This window comes from Aythya ferina (assembly GCF_964211825.1).
Source record: "Aythya ferina genome assembly, chromosome: 1".
In the NCBI taxonomy this organism is placed as follows: Eukaryota; Metazoa; Chordata; class Aves; order Anseriformes; family Anatidae; genus Aythya; species Aythya ferina.
The window spans coordinates 194,932,726-194,955,696 of NC_140296.1; the positions used below are offsets into that span (position 1 = coordinate 194,932,726).

The 22,971-nt window shown below is 37.3% G+C and overlaps 1 protein-coding gene across 10 annotated transcripts in view; it reads right to left on the bottom strand.

Moving 5' to 3' along the window:
• MAGI2 (membrane associated guanylate kinase, WW and PDZ domain containing 2) overlaps positions 1-22,971 on the bottom strand; it is a 768,619-nt gene that overhangs the window by 261,709 nt on the left and 483,939 nt on the right. For all 10 annotated transcript variants that reach the window (XM_084532022.1, XM_084532020.1, XM_084532025.1 and 7 more), the window contains one exon: positions 3,510-3,725. In XM_084532022.1, coding sequence (XP_084388148.1) covers positions 3,510-3,725 — 216 coding nt within the window. The remainder of the gene's footprint in view (positions 1-3,509; positions 3,726-22,971) is intronic.

Sequence of the window (22,971 nt, forward strand, 5' to 3'; positions counted from 1 at the left end):
AAAGTATCTTTTTACCACTTTTGTCAAGCCATCAGTTTTACAAAAACCTTTGATTTCATTGCAGTGTCCATCATGAATGGTTTCTCAGGTGCAAGATGTCTCATCTAAACCAGTGAATGGCAGATACCCAAACTAGAACAGCCAGAAGTACAGTAATGTGGGCAATTGCCTTAAGTGTGAGAAACCTAACGCCAACTCTAGACTTGGCCAGCTAATTTATAAATTGTGTTTATTCGAGGCTGCTTCACAGATATTAGGATTTCTCATTTAAATTTAACCATCTAGGCTCCTGTCTAGCTGTCTGATGAATTAGGCATTCTAGTTTGCAGAGATAGTACCGTAAAATGAGTATCTGAAACAGCTATATTCTCTTACTCTTCCGAAGTGCCTCTTGCACCTTCATATTAAGATAGCATGGACAAATAGCTCTAACAAAGTATAAGGCATATAGGAATATAATTGACTGTGCATTCCATCTCCCTGTAAATACTGTGATAAGAGTGCTTGATTCAGGATGAAGGACTGAATCCATCGTGCTCCATCGTAAAATGGCCAAAAACCTCATCCTAAAGTGAGAAGGCTTTCTGTTGTGTTCTGGGCTGAGGACAAGTAACAAAAATCAGAAAGAAAAAACACATTGGACAGCACAAGTTAACAAAAAGACAATTACATATCATGCTTGAAGATCCCCAGTCCCATATACAGATGGGACAGTCCCATATACAGGTGGGACCGTGTATGGTAAAGTCACATATACAGCTGTCAGAGGGAAATCTGATGGTCTGTGAAGTAAGGTTTTAATGAAAAAATGATTCCTGCTAATAAAGCTCAACAGAGGCACAGATCATCTCAAGAGACACTGAAAGGTGGTCTGAAAAATCAGATCCAAAGCATAAAGATCTCTGCAACTAAAGATGTTGTCTATTGGTCTGATAAAATCGGGTTTATTGTCTTTGGATTCATCATAGACCTGCTACTGCTTCAGCCTTGCAGTCCTAGGTGTTACAGCAGTCCTCTGCCTTGACCGCACTCTGATACCTTTGGCAGTTAATAAGATGTTAAATCGATGAGCATCTGTAAAAAACGTATCGATGTTTCAAATGTCCTAATAGCCCTGTATTTAACATAAAAGTGATGCATTTCAAATATAACACACTTTCTAAAAAAAATGGAAGTAACAGATATCATGCTATAGTTTCTTTTTCGGTAAGAACCATATTGCTCCCTCCACCAGGAGTATAACAAACAAGCAAACGAAACAACAAACAATTATTATTATTATTATTAATTTTATTATAATAATAATTACTATAATTATTATTAATAATAACAAAATGACACAAATTTAACACATTCTGATTTTTCTGTTTTTTCAAAGATACAAACTATAAATGCACATACATTTTAGACTTTGTCAGCTGACAGAGAAAATGACTGCAGTAACAGGGTCCGTGGGAGCTACCCTCTCCAACAAAGGCAACGCAGCATGTACGTACAGAGCTGCTTTGCTACAATCCCTAAAGTCCTCAATCAGTGTAAATGTACAACAAAACCCTGCTTATGAAACCATGAGAGCCAACACAGGCACTGCTTGTTCTACTGGCCACACCTACAGGAATTACTTTGTGGGGGGCGAGGAGGGGGAGGAAAAGGGGGCTGTCTTACTCTGATGCTCATGTATTTCATTTTTTAACACAGCCCATGCCAGTGGCTGTTTCTTGGGTGCTGCCCAGTCATTGTTCACACAGAATTTGCCTGGGAGATGCAAGTTGTGGGCGGACAATGCAAGGAGAAAAACAGATGAACATTTCTCCTTGATCCATTTTGAACTGAAGTATACTGCTCTGGAAATTGCTCCTGAGCAATGGTCGGTTATGTAGCACATTTCGAGTAACTGCAAAGAATGATTCTTCTAATGATTTTTGCAATACACATCAGTTACTAAATCCTGCCTTTGCCTCTTTCACTGTGGAAGTATCCTGGCAACAGAGCCAGTGCTGATGTTTTATGCAAGGATTTCTGGGTTTCATCCTTTTCTGCTTAGCTGTGTAGGAAAGGCACTAAGTGCCAGAGCATTGCCGGCAGATGCAATCTTGTGCAGAAGGGATGAGCAAGGCTCAGACAGCATGTGACAGTGATGGCCAGGGAGTCACGCTTCAGCCCTTTAGTCAGCCAAGGGGGCAGAAGGAGATCCACTGCCCTCCCCTCCCCCCAAGTGCCCTGTCACTGCCTTGGCCATGGGGACAGGTTCTGCACTGGGGATTTGCCTTTAGATGTAATTTTAGGCAACTACAACAGAAAAGCAAGTGGCAAATACATCCATGGTGAGAAGATTTCCAATTCAATATGTTTTCTAATGCAACAGGAGAAAAAAACAAAACTATAGAAACTGCAGTATGAAAAAACCCTTTTTATAGGGCTTAGGAGATTAGGTAGTGCCTTTATTAGCCTGTACATTTATGAAACTCCTTATCTTCTTATCTGTGTGATTGTCACTACAGACTTCTACTTCAATCAATTGTTCCTGAATTTCTAAGTTCAGTAAAAAGAACTCAGAGTTATTTCTCAAAGAGATACAAATGTCTGAATTCTTTGATTTCCTACTTGAAGAAAAAAAATCATTTCTTAAATGTTATTTTACAGTAAAAAAATAAAGTACTGCAAAATGATGACTCTTACTAAAATATTGAGGGTTTGAGGGTGAAGCTGGTTACTGCTTGTGAAAAGTTTGGACTATTGACTCATTTGATATCAGTCAATATCATCAGTATTTTCAGACCCCTCCCTTTTTTTTAATTTTTATTATTATTTTTTTTTTTCCTTGAAGAATTATGATTCAAGCAGTAAAACAGCAGCTGTCTTTTAGGACAAGACATATGAAAACATTATCTGCTTCATGCAGGATCTGAAATACTGGTGAAAAGGGTACTTTCAGATAGTATTGCCAACTATGTTTCATTTTCACTGCCACAAATTCAGTAATGTGATGACAGCTTTACTCTAACATAGCATTTGTAAGATTTCATAATGGTATATAATAGTTCACTTTATAATCTACTGAACTCTCTTGTGAGAGTTCACCTTTTTAGCACAAGGAGACCTGAAATACAGAGACAGGATTCATTTGATCAAACTGCAGTTCTCTACACTCCTTTCTGTGGTCAGTGAAAAGAAATAGGCACTTTGGTTTGATTTCCTAACCCAGAAATCTGAAATAGATCACAGGAAATGCATTCAGAAAGTAGATATTTTTCTCTTCAGGCTATAACAAGGGTTCAGGGTGACTAGCTCAGAGGCAGACACCTTTACTGTAGCTGTGGTGACTCCTACCGAATGGAGGTCAAATGATTTGTTTTATGTTTGACAGGAGTCTTATCACTTAGGATTGCTGGCTGCCAGTCGTGCAAGAGCATCCTTACCTGAGTACACTCATTCTCACTGCTGAAGGAGGTAACTGTTGTCTCTGTGAATAACAGAAATACATTGCAAATTAAGAAGGAAGAACAGACCTGGTGTTACTGTCACATCATTTCCATTGACCACAGGTCTTTCTTCCTCTTCTTCCTCCGGTGGTTCAATACCTGTCTTCTCCATATTGCTCACAGACTTATTCCTTTTACGTTTACCTTCGGCCCCAGGAGTGGCACCTGGAAGGATCTGATCTGTTACATTTAACAGTAGTGGAGCTGGTTCTGCTGGAGGTTTTGGAGTGCCGTAATAGTTGTCTGAAAAGAAAAGAATAATACTTAAATTCACTGAAGTTCATCTAATGCTTCTTTTTCTCTTGGTTTAGATTAATGGGATTTTGTGATATAGGATCCAGTTCATCAGCTAATATAAAGATGAGTTCAACTTTCTGTGAAGTTAAAAATTTACTGTGAAGTTATTATTATTATTATTATTTTTAATGCCAATAGTAGTGAACATATTATGCTTAAAATATATACCATATTGACACTCTCTGAAAGTTTAACAGGGTAAATTATCATTCCTCTCACCCAAATACCCCCAAAATAGGTAGCATATTGGAGCTATTTTCTCATTTCAAACTGCTAGTTAGGACAAATTACTTTTATAATGTTTGTGCCAAATACAAGAATTTCTGAAGGACCAAAAGAACCATAAATGTGTTGACTGTTCACCATAATATACAATTTTCATACCCCCCATATTATCTTACCCAGTTGGAAAGCAAATAATTGTTCAATGGCAGACATTTGCAGTTTTCAGTAATGCATGCACTATCGTATTTTTCATTTTTGTCAAATTTTTGCTCTTCATGAGCAAACCTCCAGATTTGTAATGGTTAATGCTAATATATTTTCGAAGAAAGATGAGATCTTACTTTTTAGACCTTAAAACTTTCTGAGAACTAAGGAATTCTTAGAAGATTTAAGGTGGCTGACTTATTATCCTCTATTTCTCTCATGAAATTTCTGGTAACTTCTTCTGAATCATCTACTTTATGCCAGAATGATTATTATTTGGATGGACCATGGTCTGATCTTATCTATCAATATATTTATGCTTGAATTTCTAGCACATCTGGTCTCAAAACTTGTTTCTTATAGACACCTCATTTTTTTCTCTTTGAAAGTATGGTTGAAAAATTAAATATTAGCATAATTAAATAAAAGAGTATTGAAAATACTTGTGAGTCCTTTGAAGAAGTAAGCATAAAGAATAATAAAAGACATAAATATGAATACATAGTGTTAATACAAAGCTATATTTTGTCATCTGAAAATTGCATTGAAGGGCAGTGCATAATCTACTTAACAGTAGATTTTCAGCAGTTAATATGAGAAATTCTGTCTAGCTCTAAGACACTTTTTCAAAGAAAAAAGGAAACATATTGAAGGTGTTTGTAGACCATATGGTCATTTTTTTGTGCCTTTGCGTGGCTGTCCATGACTTTCCTCCCACAGTCTTCAAGAGGTTCTTCAGGCTAAGGGGGCTAAAACAGGGGAGCAGGGTTTGGTGTTTAAATGGGGAGGGAAATCTACATTGATCAACTTGTAAAAATGTACCTCTAAAAAACGTCAAAATCAGATCTGGTCACAGTCAAAATTCTGAGCTCTGACAGTGAAATTAGTTTTTTATTTGAGGTATTTTAAGAGTACCTGAAAACTGATGGTCTTGAGGGCACTGCTAAAATGAAAGTCTACTTTCATACTTCCTTAAGAGCAATGTTATCTTTGTTGGTGAGAGGCATATCTGTAATGCTACATATTTCGAAAAAAATGGAGGTTGTCAAATCTAAAAAATTCATCCCTGACCTAAACTATTTTACTAGTCTGAAAGTGAAATTGCATCAGTCCCACAGCTGTCACAAGCTTCACAAAACCTGTCCACTGATTTCGTAAATATCAGCACAAAAATCTAAAGGTTAAAGGTCTGATGTAATACAAACTGTGGAATTAAAATTGCAGTACCTTGCCTTTTTTCACTTATTCTTAGTTTCCCATTGTGATACAAAATCTAGATCAGCAGTAATTAGCAGTAATGCTAATATTCTGAATAGTAGATAAGAGGATTGACAATAAATGATGTTTTAAATGAAGGGCATGCTTGTTCTATTTTTGGTTATTTAACACTTTTTCATTTTAACTCACTGACAGTATGCATTAGTGGGAGACAGAGACAAAAGTCATGACAAAAAATTTCCATGAATATGACATATATCAAAATATAAGATACAACAATGTACATTTAAGAGTAGGAGCTAAAGAGCATTTCATTCTTTCAGTTTCAAACAGAAAATGCAATGTAATTTCCAAATTTTGCACTGTATCATAATGTCGTATGCTCTATGATCAAGCAACCATTGATTTAAAAGTGACTTTTGCTTTATTAGTTGATTTATCTATTTGTCTTAATTCAAATGTTTTCATAAGCAATGCAAATGAAAATAAGAAACTGGACCACATATATCAACATAATCGGTATATCAAAAAAAAATGATGAAAAGAATCTGTACAGTTCCAAAGGAAAATATACACAGAATTAGAGACCCAGGCAGTTCAATGAAAGAGCAGTCCTCCATTAAATAAAAATTAGAATTGATGTCAACTGTATTTTGTATCAAAAAGCGTTTCTTTGTGCCTTGAAATTCCTCATCTAAACCTTAGAGCTTAGCATTGGAGCTATGGACACCCCAACCTTGATGGTAACACGCTGGGCAAGTCATTGAAGACAGAATGTTATAATGAGGGGAGACACTCTCATACAGCTTCAGTAAATCTGGGAGTAATGCAGAGATTAAATTTTTAAATACTATAACTGTTGTTGCAATGATGTTTGGAAAATCTATGATAAAAACCATTCTTTTTCATGTTGCTTGAGCAAAGGTTCAAAATGTTACTGTTGAGCTTCTGATAATAAGGCATGGAAAATCAGCTTCCTGTACATGCAAAAAGCACACCAAATAAATAATTTAAATTGTGTTTATTTTTTATTTTTAAGAATTAATAAAAAATAAAGCTTACTAAAAGAAAACAAAAATCTTGTGCTTATTACTAGTCAGAAAAAAACACAAAACAAAACAAAACAAAAAACAAACAAACAAAAAAAACACAGTTAGGAGCTTTAAGGAAAGGAACAGAGAACAAAACAAAAAAACACGTTTACAGAACTACACAAAACCACATAGTACCCTCCCTTCTGAATGTTGCCTGTTGTTCTTGTCCTTGACTTTCAAAAATTACATGGGGGGAACTAAAGAGGGGCAATTAAAGCTTGGAACTGCTTAAATTGATTTGGAGTTTTCCGTTTGGAAAAGGGACAACTGAAGGGGGATATGGCATATATATATAAAATCAGGAGAAACCTGGGAAAGTGCCTAGAAAACACATGCCTGGTTTCTCACTACATGAGAACAAAAGGATGCCCAATGAAATCAGCAGATTTAAAACAAGTAAAAGAAGTTTTTTGTTTTGTTTTGTTTTTGTTTGTTTTTGTTTTGTTTTTTCCTACACAGCATAAGAAAACATTGGCATTCGCTGACAGATGTTTCCAGTATCATAGATATGGCCAAGAAGCAACTATACAGACATAGAATCAGAAGAAAATAATAAAATAAAATAAATTAATTAATTAAAATAATAAATAAAATACTATAATAAAATAAAATAAAATAAAATAAAATAAAATAAAATAAAATAAAATAAAATAAAATAAAATAAAATGAAACTCTATTAAATATAAAGGTAGAAACTCTGAATCAGGAGTTCCATGCCATACGGATCACTGGAGTGGGGGTGTATCTCTGCATGCCTTTCCTGTTCTTATATTATAGGCCTTAACATCTAAAGGGGTTGACAGGTATGGAGCTACAGTTTCCTTTGGTTTGACTCAGTACAGCTGCCCTCTTACTCAGGTGTCTCCTTGCTGTACTTAAATACGTGCACATATTCTCCTGCTACCACAGCAGAAAGTCATGAGGTCAAACTGAAGCCAGCAGAGCTTAAGCTAAGCTCTTTGCACTGGACCTGACTAAAAGCCTTCATGCAGACAGGCAGTGCAGAATGAGTATTTAATTGCAGAAAAGTCACCACTGCTTAATCTATCTTGCTGCTGTGCCTGATTGTCTCAATGCTCTCAGCCTATTTCCAAGTGCAGCTGAATACTAAAGGCGATCTAACCTAACCTGTTTGACTTTGCTGCTGAAATGGCTTGGAAGCCATAGCACAGTTACAGTTACCAAGTACTGCTTGCTACCCCTAAGCTGTATGAAAAGATCTCCTTGATTCTGCAAAGAAGAAGTCAGGTAAAATTACATTAAAATGGGGAGGTTAGCCCTGATGACAGAGATCAGATCAGAAAGTCAAGAGCAGCACAAAAAGGAGTAAATTAAGAGGTCAACACAACTATATTTTTTCTTAACCTGAGCACACCTATGTCAGGGAGTAGTAAAACTTTTGTTTTATTGAAAAAGTGTTTGATGATGGAGCAATAGGTTTGGACTTGTTTCCTGAGAAATGGTAAGTCCTTTTGGAAAGAAGAAATGCTTTGGGATGATAGTACAGAAGCAGAAGAATCATCATGCTGATATGATACCAAGACTCAGTTCTAATGATGTTCGCTATACTGCAGCACCGAGTGGGACATTCCACTTTTCTTCCTCCTGCATGGTGTGTCTCTGGGGAAAGGAGGGGAAGGAGGTCTTTTTGCCAGGTCTGCATTTCTGTCCAGGTACTGGCCAGCCTGAGTCATCAGGCTTTGTAGGACTGGCAATATTACTAGGAGAGCTCTTGTCTCCTGAAGCTTCACTAGTCTCGTTTAATAAATGAAAAATTTTAGTATAAAAACTAAGTCTGGTGAAAAGCTAAAGATGTTGCCAGGGAGCTAGGATATTATAGCAGGAATGAATGATCAGACAGAGAATGAGAGTTGTGGGAGATCAAAAAGCTTTTAATATGAATATTTCCAACTCTGGTGTGACTCAGATTCCTAGCCCAGAATGAGATACACGTTTATTTTCACACTCATTTTAAGAGTGGGCTGAAACAATACCCAGCTACAAATACACCCCAACTTCTGCTTATTCAGCATCTTCATTTAGATTGATATTTCTGTACTGTTTATACAAATTTCAGTTGCTGGAGTATCAGTCAAAATGGTGTGAGTCAGCCACAATAATATGAAAGACAAACCTTATTTTTCAGTTATTAGAACAGTAACTGCAAATCTGATGAACTCTCTTCATATTGCTTTTGTGGTCATTGACTAGTGATACTAAACTTAGGGGAAAGTACTCTACATTTGGTATTTAACAGCTCACTAACAAATACACATGAAAAACAACCAATTGCAATGGTACACAGAGTTTGAATAGGCGAAATTAGCCTGATTTTTAATTAAAAAATAATAAATGCAAATATTACTGGATTCAAAGATGACAGCTGCGTATGTTAATGACTAGAGGCCTGTCACATATATCAACAAGCATCTTTTTAATTGTAACCTATAATGAAGGTGTCTGAACACCACCTAAGCACTAGTAAAACTAACAAAACAATCTGCTTGTGGAAGCAAATGTGCAACATTAACAATGAAAAGAGATTTAATAACAATTTCTCCATCTGTAGTAGCCCATAGTCTGCAAGCCCTGGGAAGTCAAGCTTGAGTCTTCTCTAGTCTGAAGCCCAGGCATTGAGCTTTCTTTGGATGCAAGTTTAAGCATATGGGTCTTGCAATCTCTAGAAGACAGAAGGAATGAAAGCCTGTGTTTTTGGTACTGCTTAGGGTAGGCCCAACATACTGGCAGTATAACCAGCAGGGTAAGATTATGCATGGTTGGTAGTCTCTTCAACTTTGTAGTAAATTTTCACAGCCAAGGTGAATGAGTTGCAGAAACCTGCCTTGAAGGGTTTAGTATCTCTGTAAAACACATCTTGAAGACAAGAAAGATTCCTTAAATGCAGGCCCTATGGACCTCCTGAGCTCTGTGTGCAGACCTCCAGGGGCCAACAATGTGGCATCACCATGCTCTCACTTCACTGCACTGTCAGATCTACACATTACTTTAATATGGAAGTAGGCAGGTTTATTCTACTTTTGAAAACTACTTTAGGTCCAATCAATCTGCATATTATTCATATGAAATTATTTTATTCTAATGTTTAAAGTCATCTGTGCATGCCGTTTAGACATGGCATAAAACATGCTCTGCAGTACAAATACAGAATATTTTAAAACTAAAAAAAAAAAAAAAAAAAAAAAGCTCTCTCTCAAAATTCTTACAACCACCTTATAAGATTCCCAAAGAGGAAAACAGTACATAGACATTGTTAAAATATAATTAGTGATGTATTTTAACAAAATTCAAGACAATTACCACCTCCTTAAGGAAGCCTTGCAAACTTCTTTTCACCCACTCACCTTGAGTGAGTAATTTATTTTGACTGCTGACTATACTATAATTAGGGCTTTTTTAATCACAGTTCTAAGGTTGGGTGAGTAGATTTTGTTCGTGGGCTCATACATTTTCATGATGGTTTTGCAATGCTGGTTGATGGCTCAAAGAGTTGCATAACTCCTAGTGTTGATGCTAAAGTGGAATTCAAAAATAAAACCTTATAAAACCTTTTCATTTTAGATTCTCATTTGTATTATTTTTGCTCATGATGTTTGTGACATTAAGATGTTAAAGAGGCAAGAAAAGGTATTAGTCCAGACCTCTCAGGTTTTAAGAAAACAAAAATTATTGTTAAATATAGGTATAAGGTTTTATTTTTCAAAACAATCTCTTAATTTCTAAACTGCAAAGTTAAACTTTGCAGTTAACCTTCAGTTTCTTTACTTTCAGCCAGAGACTGAAGAGTCCTAAGAAGTCTTTTCACTAGTTTTTTCAACTAAGCCTTTGAATCCAGATTGCTTTAGATCAGTTCTCTAAGCCTTACTGTTACATTAACGTCTGAATTAAAAATACAAATTAAAATTTATTTACTTTGGGAGTACTGTCAGAATGAGTTATACATGATATACAGAACTAATTCCATACTTGTTGGATGTATAACCCCCCAGGGCTACATTTTATAAAATCTGTTTTTCATCCTTGCTGTTTTCTAACTGTATTGGGCTTTTGCTAGCACCAAAGCTACTAAAAAGGAATATTTTCCAGAGAACTCAGGGTTCTTTCAGAAAAAAAAAAAAGGTCAGTATAAAGGAAATGGGGTGTCTGTATCACCCCATTCATTCTTTATGAACACATTAACATTTTCAGGCAAGGGCTGGCCAGCTGTTTCCGAGACAGGGAGATTTTGGATGACTTGTATTGCTGTGACTCTTCCCCAGGCAGAGTTCTCATTTAGGTTGGTCTCTTCAGCTTCTGCTAGGGATTAGCCAGATATGCTAACTTCTGTGTCAACTAATGACATTTTAATAACTGGCTTCAGGATTGTCTATTCATCTACATTAAAATTAAATCACTAATTATAGCTGCAGATTTTTGCCCAAGAGTGTTCTGGCCCCCAAGGAATGCAATAGCAGAGGAAGTTTCTAAATTCTAAATACAGGAGCAGAGACAGCCAGGCTGTCAAAACTTCCAAGACTGGCTCCTCATCTTCTCTTGCTACAGGACCCTAGCTGCCCCCTGTAAGAACCCATTTTTTTTTCCAGACAGACTGTAAAAGTAAGAATCTGTGAATCTGTTAGAATTTCTTAATTAGCATTTTTCATAATAAATGTTAGTAGCAAATCAATTCTTGTTTCCTTAAGATACTGATAGAGTATATCAGATCTCTATAGGGGACATAAAATTAAGACATACAAAGTGAATATGCATTTTTATTTTTATTTTTTTTAGTAAATATTTTCCTTGGGGAAACCACTTAATGCCTCTCAGAGAGCTTGAACTCCTAATTTTTCTCCATCTTTGTTTCCATAGTTTCATTTTATGTAGCTTCTTCTTCTTTTGACTAAAGTATTTATTTATTTATTTAGACTTATTAGAAAAATTTTTCCTATACATATTCTGCATTCCTCAAATTTGTTCCTGAATCTCTTAGATGTCAACAGCAGCTCATCTACAAATGTAGGAACGTAACATTCTGTCTAAAAGTTCAAGAAGGAAGTAGAAAGAACAATTTCACCTTTACAGATACTGCTTTATAAGATACTGCTTGGAGTTTTTTTCATTATTTCTTTAATTTCTTCCAAGAACAAACCATGTGAACAAAAACAACTCTCTTGAGCACAAAATCTCTCACAATTGGGAAATAATACTTCTCCCATCAGACCTGGTAATCCCGTGGGTTAAAGGTGTAAATATATTTCAGATAAAGTAACCACAAACATCTTGTGTTAAGTTCAGGTGGAGTTGGCTATGGAAGAGGAACAGGCTTGTTTTAAGATTCCTCAAAAATTAAGGTCCTGACCTTCATTCTCCCAAATATTCTTCAAGTTTGTATTTTCCTCTGAGAAGCAGAACAAATCAATTTTAAATAATGGCCTAGAAGAGAGGTGACTGTTTATAAGATGCTGTAGTGTGCTGTGTGCACTGCACATCACAGATCTCCCAATAACCAGCAAGTATAAAGTGACCTTTAACTCCCTTGTTTTGATTTTATACTTAGCACAGCATAACAGAAGTGAAAGATCTAGACAAAACTCCTTAAAGGGCTACTCTCATTTATTTAAGGAAAATAATGGACAAAGGAAAAGGAATTAATAATTAATACAGAAGTATGTTTGGATTTTAAAAGCAAAAATCACAGAGGTATGAATGCAGGATACTGGAACAAGATGGTGCAACAGTTTAGCTCGATTCATATATTAGTAGCATAATTCTTTTTTTCCTGTATTTTGTACATTTTAAAGCAATCTTGTCGTCTGACTTCATCTTCTAAAAGGTGATCCTAGTGCTAACCTAAAACCTCCATTTTCCCATGAAGATACATGGTTCAATTTATAAACAGTATACTTGCTGAAGCAGTTGAGCAGAAGTATCAATATACTTCATACAAAACATATCTTTTTGTTATAAGCTATTTGTTATCTGGATTCAGCCCTCTAGTAGTCACTTGCTGTTGTGTCTGATCACCAAGTGAAAAGAGCGGGTGGGTTCATTTTACTTTTGCTGCTTAAAAGTTAGGTATCTATTCTAAAGTAACCAACTATCTCAACCCACCTGCCCTAGGTTGTGACCTTAAGGGGGATGAATTGACCTCTGGAAGTGCACACAGTTTTGATTGCTGGCCTTACAAAAAGGTCCAGACACCTTTTAGATGGCTAGTGATAAGGATTATGGATAATGATAATGGATAAGGATATGGATAAGGATAATGATAATGATAAGGCCAAGGATTAAGGCCTTTAATAACCAAAGATCCCAATGTACCCAATCATCTTATTGCTTTCTGTCACCATTTAAAAACTTAGCTTTATCAATCTATGAGATTGTCTACTCCCCTTGAATTCTGATTTTGTAGAATTCATACATTATTTCTAAGGTTCTTGTAATAGTCCTTTGACATATTAGGGAACAGCTTGCAGCAGAGAGCCTCCTCTTTGACAATAGAGCCTGCATGGTTTGACATCCTTACAAATGATCTGGAGAAGAAACGTGAGGAAAAGACTAAGAGCATTTCTTGACAGTTTTGTTTAACTTTGTGCCACAGAACTGGATATTTCTGTTGCTTCAAAAAGACTAAAAAGGAAGAAAGAGTTTGAAAGTGTATGGGAAATCATCACTTATTCTTGGTAAATACAAATCAGGAAACCATGGGCTTGAAACATGACTATCCATTCTAGAAAGATACTGGCATTACTACAGACAGCTTGCTACACAGAGGCAGTTTTCTCCTCCTAAATAAAAACCAAAGCCAGAACTGTAAACTAGTAGCAGCTTGTGGAAGGAATGGAACAATGTGTAATGCAAACACTCAATAATGTGTTTAAGAACATTACTGCATACAGTGTGGTAGTGGTACTTTTAAGGAAAAAACAACCAACCAACCAAAAAAAGAAACAGGAAACAACAAACAAACAACAACAACAACAACAAAAATAAAAGACGTTCTGAGAAAAGCAAAGGAAGTTATAAACTTCCTATGATAAAAGCAAAATTTATTTCAGTTGTTTATGCAATAAAGTGACAAACAGGAAAGGATATGCTAAAAGTAAACAATACAAAAAATATATAAAAGTCAAGGTAAGAAACTGAAGCTCAGAGGAACGTAACACTTTCATGCAAAATATAATTACACTGTACAACTTCTGAAGATTTCTTGATCAAGTTTTGAGTCAAAAATGGGAATGAGTTTCAAGAAAATGCAGTTACTATATCATATATTTTTGAGAAATTACCCCCATGTTATGCATGTATTAATCTATGGTTCCTAAAAAGCTATCTGAGAATTCTCTGTGTAGGATTCCTGAACAGGGACTCATGAAAACTTACTTTAAAATGTGTACTGTAGAGGTCTTACAGTCCTGAAAACTACCATATCTGTCTTTTGCATGAGACAAGATGCTAGATTAATCCTTTCCAGGTTTGACTAGTCCTATGTTTCACTTTTTATAGGAATTTAGGTTTATCTTAAAAGGCTGCATTTACAACTTCACAGTAGCATTTTTGTTGTCTCCAACCTCCTTTTGACAATCTCAAGGAAACACTCTAGACTTGATTTTGTCCTATATTTTCTTTAAAGTTGTATTTTGAGGAGAAAAAAAAAATCCTCAGTTTTTGTATTTCTTTATTCAAGCTGCTGCTGGAGAATGCTATCTTTGTGTTATGTGCCTAAGAAGGCATCTGCAGATTGTCTTGGATAGACGTCTTGCACACACAGATTAGAAACAAGCAAATAGATATTGGGGAATGGCATAATACGTATTTCCTGCTGTCAGTTCATCATATGGTTGCAGAAGAGCAAAGCAGGTAAGGAAGTAGTCCAGGATTCTCTAATGAACAAACTTGGCCACACTTAAGTCTTGAACTTGACCACACTTAAGTCTTCTCACTCCTAAACTATATAACTGAGCCTCTTCTGGCTTGTTCTTCTTTAGGCACCACAAACTGTTGGTCTCATAATGTCATTCTTCCCATAGAAGGAAAGGAGGGTCACCTTCATCTGGTACCTAGGGAGCTCTTTATGGTGAGAGACTAAATAACCCCTTGCCTTCTATTGTCTTATTGATTTGGCCACAAGGCCAAATGAAAAGTGGCTACAAGGCTATGGAGAAAGTACCATCACAGTGAGAGACTGATTACTTTGCCATGTGACAAGCTAATGTTACATGTTCTCTGAGCATGGATAAGATTGCTGTGGAAATGTGTGGCATAAAGGTACTTCCCACTCATTTCTCAACCATGTTAGACTTTAGGGAGAAATAGACACTTTACTCCCAAGGCCAAGGAGATTTACCCACAAATAACTGGGGAAATGCAAAAGCTGTAAGTACAGAATATATTAAGTGTTAAGTGTTGATGGTCCAAATTTTGCTCTTACTTTATGCTAGAAATATGCCAACCAAATAGATTTTACACCAGTGAGAGCAGTAGATACAAATTATCAGTAGTGGAAATAAGGAATGTTAAAACAGTACCAGATCAATCACTTTGTCTTTCTAAGACAACACCTAACAGTTGCCTGAAGGCAGTTAGACAAATAGTTACAAATAGAGCTAGAGAGAAAAAATTCACCAAGTTGACTGTTTAAGTAATTTCAACTGGAAAAAAAAAAAAAAAAAAAAAGAAAAAAAAAAGAAAAAAAAAAAAAAGTAGCAATGGTTGAAAAATCTGGCCTGTTTTTTTTTTTTTTTTTTTTTTTTTTTTTTTTCTCTGTCAAGGACAGCCAAATGTTTTTGATATGTGGTCTGCACAGTCATTACAGATTGAAGCCAACATGCACAACTGTCCAAATATTTCTTATCTGTCTCTTTCTCATTGACACACTGCATTGCCCTAGGCTACTTTTTGTTGGCTGTCCTTGGTTTGCTTGCTTGTTTCATTTCTGATCCTAAAATCCTGTTCTGGAGTAAAAGACCTTTCTACTTTGTCATGGATACCTCTCGACTCTGCCCTACGTGAAGCAACAAAGGGAATTAAATGCAAAGAACATCTGTCTCTGTGTGTTTTTAGTTTTTGAACACTGCACCTGAGAAAAATTCCCAGGTAATGCTAAGTGCTAATCAGGTCCTGAGGAAAAGCCAAAGGGTTAGTCTGCACTGCACTACGAGGAAATTGCTGTTAGTTGAGTATATGCAAATTCTTTAGTTAAAATATGCATCTGCAAGTGAAAAAATCTTTCACTCTGTAACAATACTATGTTTTAAATGCTGCTACAATTGTAGATATTCCTGCTGTGAAAAAAAAAAATAAAATTATAATTTCAGATTTTAAGTGTATGAAATGGATTATTGTTTCAATTATAGCAAAACCTATGTAGAAGACCTGTATTTTCCAGGAACTTTATTATGCCATATAACTACTCCCTTACAACTACAGATATCAAAGATCTGATTCTCTGTCCACAATACCAAAAATCAAATATTTCCAGTGAAGCTAATGGATTTACAGTGTTATGAAAGAGAAGCAAAGTTCAAGCGTTTAAGAACTGCAGTTCTGTGAAACAAAGTTTGTTTTTGGTGATACTTGAGTGATTGCTTATGACAGAATTCACCACATTTACTCTTGTAAATGGCAAATAATTTCTCTTTAATTTTCATTCTAGAAAGAAAATGGCTTGGGAAGAGTCACAAAGTAATAACAACCTTGAACACTTACACAACACTTCACATTTCAAACTGCTTCAGAAGTATAAACCAATTAAGTTGTCTTTATGATTTATGCTAAGGAAGACAAGAAGTATATAAACAAAGTCAAACAGATGCAGGGCTCCAAACTGCAGTTCTGTGAATCACAGAAAGAGCTTAGGGATGCAGAGCACAAGGGACTGGCTAGGCAGAGGAAGATAAAATCATGGAACAGACTGAGTAATAACTAATATGTTATTATCTAGTTACTGGTGTATGGTCACTTTCCGTATGCAACAGAGAACACTTAAGTACACCACTTGGCTAAATAAGCATTATTAGCTGTGCCTTTCATCACCACAAACATCTATCGCTCATTAGCTCATTAATGACTTTCTTGAGATATCTGATTTACAATGCAATCACCCCTAGTAGATCTGTCTAAATTGATAACCAAAGGGCAACTAAAATCTTTGCCCACACCAGACCATTAGATGATTTAAGGAGAAATATCATTGCTACTGTTTTTTTTTTTAAAGTATGTTGTTAACATTAGGAGCATAAATGTTAATTAGAGTAATGACTTCATTCAGCAATTTCTTTTCTACAGGGCCATTTGGATCAGAATCAGGCTCCTCTGTTTGAAAGGGCAAGTTCTTTTTAATTAGGACAGCTACTCCATTGGCACTAGTAATAAACAAGGAAAGAGATAAAGGTCTAACCCACCAGGATTTTTCCATTTTTTTGTTTCTGTGTAGCATTCACCATTACAGAAAACTCAGTTTTACTCAGAAAAAAAAAAAAAAGAAAAAAAAAAGAAAAAAAAATAAAGTCCTCCCTCGTTCTTTTAATGTTAAAGTCCATCTTTTACAAACATTTATTTGCAGCCCGGATATACTCATATAGTCATTTCTGAGATACATTTTCCTCCTTGCATGCTTGAGTGGGCAGAGCAGTAGCTTTAGGTCATTGCTATTCAACTGGATCATCCCCCTAAGGCAGGGGTCTGTGCCAGAGTAAGACTAGTTAAGAAAAAGCTTCAAAGAGTATTTAATTTCAAGTCTGCTCTGCTTTTGTACATCTCTCACCCTTCAATCATGCTCTGACCCTGCTTATGCACAAGCATGCAACTGGGAGAGGACAGGCTGCTCTTAGCAACAGTGATGCCCAATGCCTTGATGTCTTGCCTAGTGCTGACTTGAGCTTCAAAGCAAGGGGGTTCTGATTTAAACCTGGAGAAATCAGCACAGGAACAGAGAGATATAGAAAAAAAATGCAGTGTGAGAAAAGATAAGAGTAGACACGTCTGCACTGGAAAGGTAGGAAACCTTTCTCCTCAGCAATCTTGCCTGGACCAGAAAAGGCCTTATAAATTGCCACTTCCCTCTCAAAAGGCAAGATACATTATTACAGAGGAGTTTGGTTTCTCATCAGTTCAGTTCCTAGCAATATTTCTTAACTCTGCCCCTTTAGGTGCTGAGCATCTGTACGCACTGGGCATATGCAATTAGAGCTATTAGTGCCAGAGTCTTGAGTCATCACTATGATAAAGGTGTCAAACAAGCAATGATGGGACAAGAAGAGATGAACCCACCAAGGCATAACAAGAGTTGTCTATAAAGGAACCATCTTTAACATGGTACCAGTGATTCTCTAGTAAAAGGCAAAGAGACTGTGTTTCATGACAGAGGGCAGTGAAGAGGCTGCAGTTACATGGTTACTTCACCTGCCAGAGCAGGAGGGTGCAAAGGCTGACCTTGATAATTCCAGAGGTTTTGAAGCACCATGTTTCTGCAGGTTCTGAGACTCACTCCTGTCACACTCCTGTCCCAGCATGAGAAGAAGGACTAGACATGACTGGGACTAGACATGGGAGTCAGTCATCAACTGGCTGATAGCAACAAAGTCCGTCTGTAGTCTAGTGCTTGTCCACAAGCTTGTGGCCAATTTACGTGTGCAAAAGCATGATGTATAGTCTCTTACAGAAAGTAGAAACTAGAAGACACATTGGAAAGTAAAGCAACTCATGCAACCAGATGTGTGCATGTGTATATACACATACGGTAACAATGTCATGGTCAGGTGAGTTGTCTCATGCACCCATATGAGTGAGAGTTTTGAAAGAAGTTCTTAGTTTGTTCCTATCCTGGTCACTATGCCAGTGGGAATATGCAGAGGCCCTCAATAAGCAATTTATTTGGACAACGCAAATTAGTTTCTTCCTAAGATGAAACAGCAAGCAATTCTGTTTTACCCTGACATAGACGCAGAACAGAATTACTGAAGTCAATGTTTTTAATCCTATATATGACAACAAAGCTGCATATTTATGACAACAATATATTCTTTGCTTTTACTTATGGCCAGCTAACACTTGGTCTGACTTGTTTGTACTAAACACAATAATGATAGCCCTGATTTGTAGAAATGAATCATTAGTATGAAGTGGGACAAATTCTGCTCAGTTCTAAAGAGCTGTGATGGTATTGTGGCCAGTTATTACAGCTTAACTTGAACCAGTATGTCTAAACTTCAAAGCTTACTGAATTACAGATTTGCCATGATGAAGCTACTACAAAGGGACAGCACAATGACAAGGTGATGCAGACATTGTGCCTGCAAGGGCACTATGTACATTCTAGACAATATTTATAGTAAAGGTAAGGAATATGTACTTACTACTATAAAATAACTCAATGGTGTAAGCCTTGCTTTAAGTAGTTCATGGTGTCAGAAAATCAAAGGTGACAAGGGCATAGAGAATGCACAGGAATGAGATCCTCAGAAGAAAAGCAAGATCAGATGGTTACTGAGCAAGCTGCAATGAAAAACAGAGCTACTACTGTCTGTTTTGATTTTGAAGCTGCATGTCCCACATTAAAAGTGACATTCAGAATGATCCAAAAAGTTTCTGCTATGTGCCATTAAAGTGCTATATTAGCAGCTACTTCAGTAGTAGATCCCTACAACAAAGCTTTTTTATTTCCTTTGGAGATGCTGAATTTCTATGCACATTTTCTGTCCAGAAGAGCTAAATTTACAGCTTTTACAGATGTCATTAACACTATATTCACACTAACCTGGGTCAGCCAGACCTATTTCTGTGTAAAGTTCCTGAAATAGCTTTAGGACTGCAGCAGTGTTGCAAGTTTGGAACAAAAAATCTGAGGCTAGTGGAAGTTGTACCTGAATCCCATTCCTCATCATTGCCCCGTTACTGGAACATCAATCTTATTCATGCAGATGCTCCTAGCTGATTTTTGTCTGAAGCAGACTTTAGGGAAGTCAAGTATAAACTGCTCTGCTGGCAGATGAATGGGAACTGTGGGAAAGAGAGGAGTAGGAGAAGGCAACTGAGCTGCCAAGGTGACTGGTTCCTCTGGTAACATCTGGTGCCAGGGAAGATGTCTGTCATAGACTCATAGAATCATTAAGGTTGGAAAAGACCCCCAAGATCATCTGGTCCAACTGTCTCCACACCAACAATATTACCCACTAAACCATGTCCCTAAGTATCACATCCAACCCAAGGATTGTTACTCCACCACCTCCCTGGGCAACCAGTTCCAATGTCTGACTACTCTTTCTGAGAAGAAATGTCTCCTAATTAAACCTCCCCTGGTGCAATTTGAGGCCATTCCCTCTTGTCCCATTGCTAGTTATCTGTAAGAAGAGGCTGACCCCCAGCTCCCCACAATCTCCTTTCAGGGAGTTTTAGAGAGCAATAAGGTCTCTGCTAAGCCTCCTCTTCTCCAGACACAACAATCTCAGTTCCCTCAGCTGCTCCTCACAGGACTTGTGTTGCAGGCCCTTCACCAGCTTTGTAGCCCTTCTCTGGATATGCTCCAGAGCCTTGAAGTCCTTCTTGTAGTAAGTTCTGAACACAGAACTTGAGGTGCGACCTCACCAAAGCAGAGTGCAGGGGGACAATTACTTCCTTGGTCCTGCTGGCTACACTATTCCTGATACAAAGCAGGATGCCGTTGGCCTTCTTGGCCACCTGGGCACACTGCTGGCTCATGTTCAGGTGAGCATTGACCAACACACCCGGATCCTTTTCCTCTGCACATATTTTGAACCACGCTGCCCCAAGCCTGTAGCATGGGGTTGTTGTGACCAAACTGTAGGAACCAACACTTAGCCACGTTAAACCTCATCCTATTGGCCTCTGCTCATCAACCTATCCTGTCCAGGTCCCTCTGCAGGGCCTTCCTACCCTCCATCAGATCGACACTTCCCCCCAGCTTGGTGTCATCTGCAAACTTACTGAGGGTGCACTCAATTCCCTCATCCAAGTCATCAGTAAAAATATTATAGAGGATGGGCCCCAACACTGACCCCCCATGGGCTGCCAGTTTCTCCAAAGGAATGCTGTGGGAGACCATGTCAAAGGCTTTGCTTATGTCTGGGTAGACTATGTGAACAGCCTTTTGCTGATCCACCAGGCAGGTCACCCAGTTATAGAGAGATGAGATTGGTCAGGCAGGACTTGCCTTTCACGAACCCATGCTGGCTGGGCCTGATTCCTGAGTGCAGTCACACATGTGCCAGACAAAGCACATGTTGTCAATACCCAACAAAGGAGTGAAATCCAGCTAGCATACTGACATAATTAATTCAACTCAAACTGCAAAATAAAAGATGCAAGTGCCTTTTAACCCATTATTTATTATTATTATTATTGTTATTATGGTTCTAACATTGCCTTAACATTTAAGTCTTTCATATTTTACCTCTTAAATCTCTTTTGCTTCTTTCACCCAAGAGATATATTTTATAACTTGCCACTCTGATTAATCATCTGATTGTATATATTTAATAAAAATAAAATGTCTATTTTCTTTAAAAAATATTTTTGATTCTATTTACATTATTTTGGTGAAGAAATGTCTTCATGGAAGCTTTTGAACTAAATCTAATCTGTTACTTATGTAGTTGTCAGTTACCAATGGAGAACGTCAAATAGCAGGTTACACATACTAATAGCCACTTTCTATCTTCCTTCCCTTTTTTCTTACCTCTCCGGACATAACCCACATTAGATGAAACTAAAAAGTTAACATGCATAACTATTTTTGAAGAGGAAAGCCAGCAGATTTTTGTCATATTTGTCATTCAGCTGATTAAATTTTAATTTAATTAAAAATTTGTTGAACTGAAAACTTTTTATCTTTATTTTTTTATTTATTTATTTTCCCCAGGGAAAGGAAAAACAGTGAGATCCTAAGTTTCATTAAAACTACACCTAAAATTCCGTATGTTCTCATCCCAATATTTTTTCTTTCTAACTCAAGCAGATTACAGCCTCTTAGCTGTTTTATTATTAAAAAATTCTAATTAAATTGAAGAAATTTCTGAGTCTATTGGTACCCATAAACTTAATCATTATTCTACTATCTACTAGAACATTTTTTAGTCCTTTCAAACTCAGTCACAAGAATTTACCTACTCAGTTTGAAAACAGCTTTGGAGTTGGGGGGGCGGGGTGTTGCTCAAAGACTGTCTGGGCATTGGTCAGCAGGTGGTGAGCAATTTCATTGTACATCACTTGCTATGTGCATTCTTTTATCATAATTATTATTATTAATTATCCCTTCCTTTTTCATCCTATTAAACTGTCTTTATCTCAACTCCACAAGTTTTGTTGTTGTTGTTGTTGTTTGTTTGTTTGTTTGTTTGATCTGCACCCCCCCGCCCCTCAATTCTCTCTCCTATTCCACTGTAGGGTGGAGGGAGGGAGTGAATGGCTATGCGGTGCTTAGCTGCCTCCCAGGTTAAACTATAACAGCAACTCACAATTGTTTCCTATACACAGCATGAATTCTTATTTTTTAAAAAGTGATAGTTATTTAAGCTAACTGAAAATGGAGTGATTTCCAGGCCAATGATGCTCTGTGCAGAGTGGACTGGGGCAGAACAAGAAGAAAATCAGGGGGAACTTTTTAACAGATGAAGAGGCCAATGCACTGCACAGCTACAGTACACCAGAAGCCTCTGGCACTTGCTGTTGCGATGGATAGGTACTGCTCTGATAATGCTTTTCAGCATTATAAAAGTAGACAGTGATCCAATGTTCTTTGTGTCACAGAATGAAGATTTTAAATGGATATTTTATATTTATAGAGTAAACAGACGGTGTGTCCTCCTGGGACAGCCCGGTTATAGAATTGCTAAGCAGCCAAAATCCCATGTGCATGTGGCCCACGTGCTGTGCAATACCCAAGCAAAGTGCCTGCATCAGCACTGGGTGTGCACACACCTGCACAAGCTCCTGGCACACAGCAGTGCCCCCAGATGCTGGCTGCAGTGCCGTGGGACATGCCAGTGCCTCACACATTGCCTCCCGGGAGTAGCTCATCAACAGTGCCCCAACACTGAGGAGCTCTTCATGCACAAAACTGGCCGACCCATAATGTCACATTGGCAGCAGCATGTTGGGAATGCCAAAGCTATTAGATAGCCCCATCTGCTGCAAATGCTGAGGATGCCAGAAATAGCTTCACTCATGAGACTATGCTACAGCACTGTGCCAGGCAAGTCACAACTTATGACCTGCATTTGGAGAGAAAAAGAATTCCTACTATGGGTCGACTCCAGCTCTGACCTCGTCCAAGCCAGTGAAGTACCCTCAACTAAGGATTTGGCAGAAGTTGCTGCAATCTGAAATTAGTTGCCTCTCTTTTTCCCTTTAGAAATCATATCAGTTGGTAAAAGATTATATCCAGGTTCTCAGACTGTAGAATAAGATGGTACCTTTGTGGACACATCCTCCTG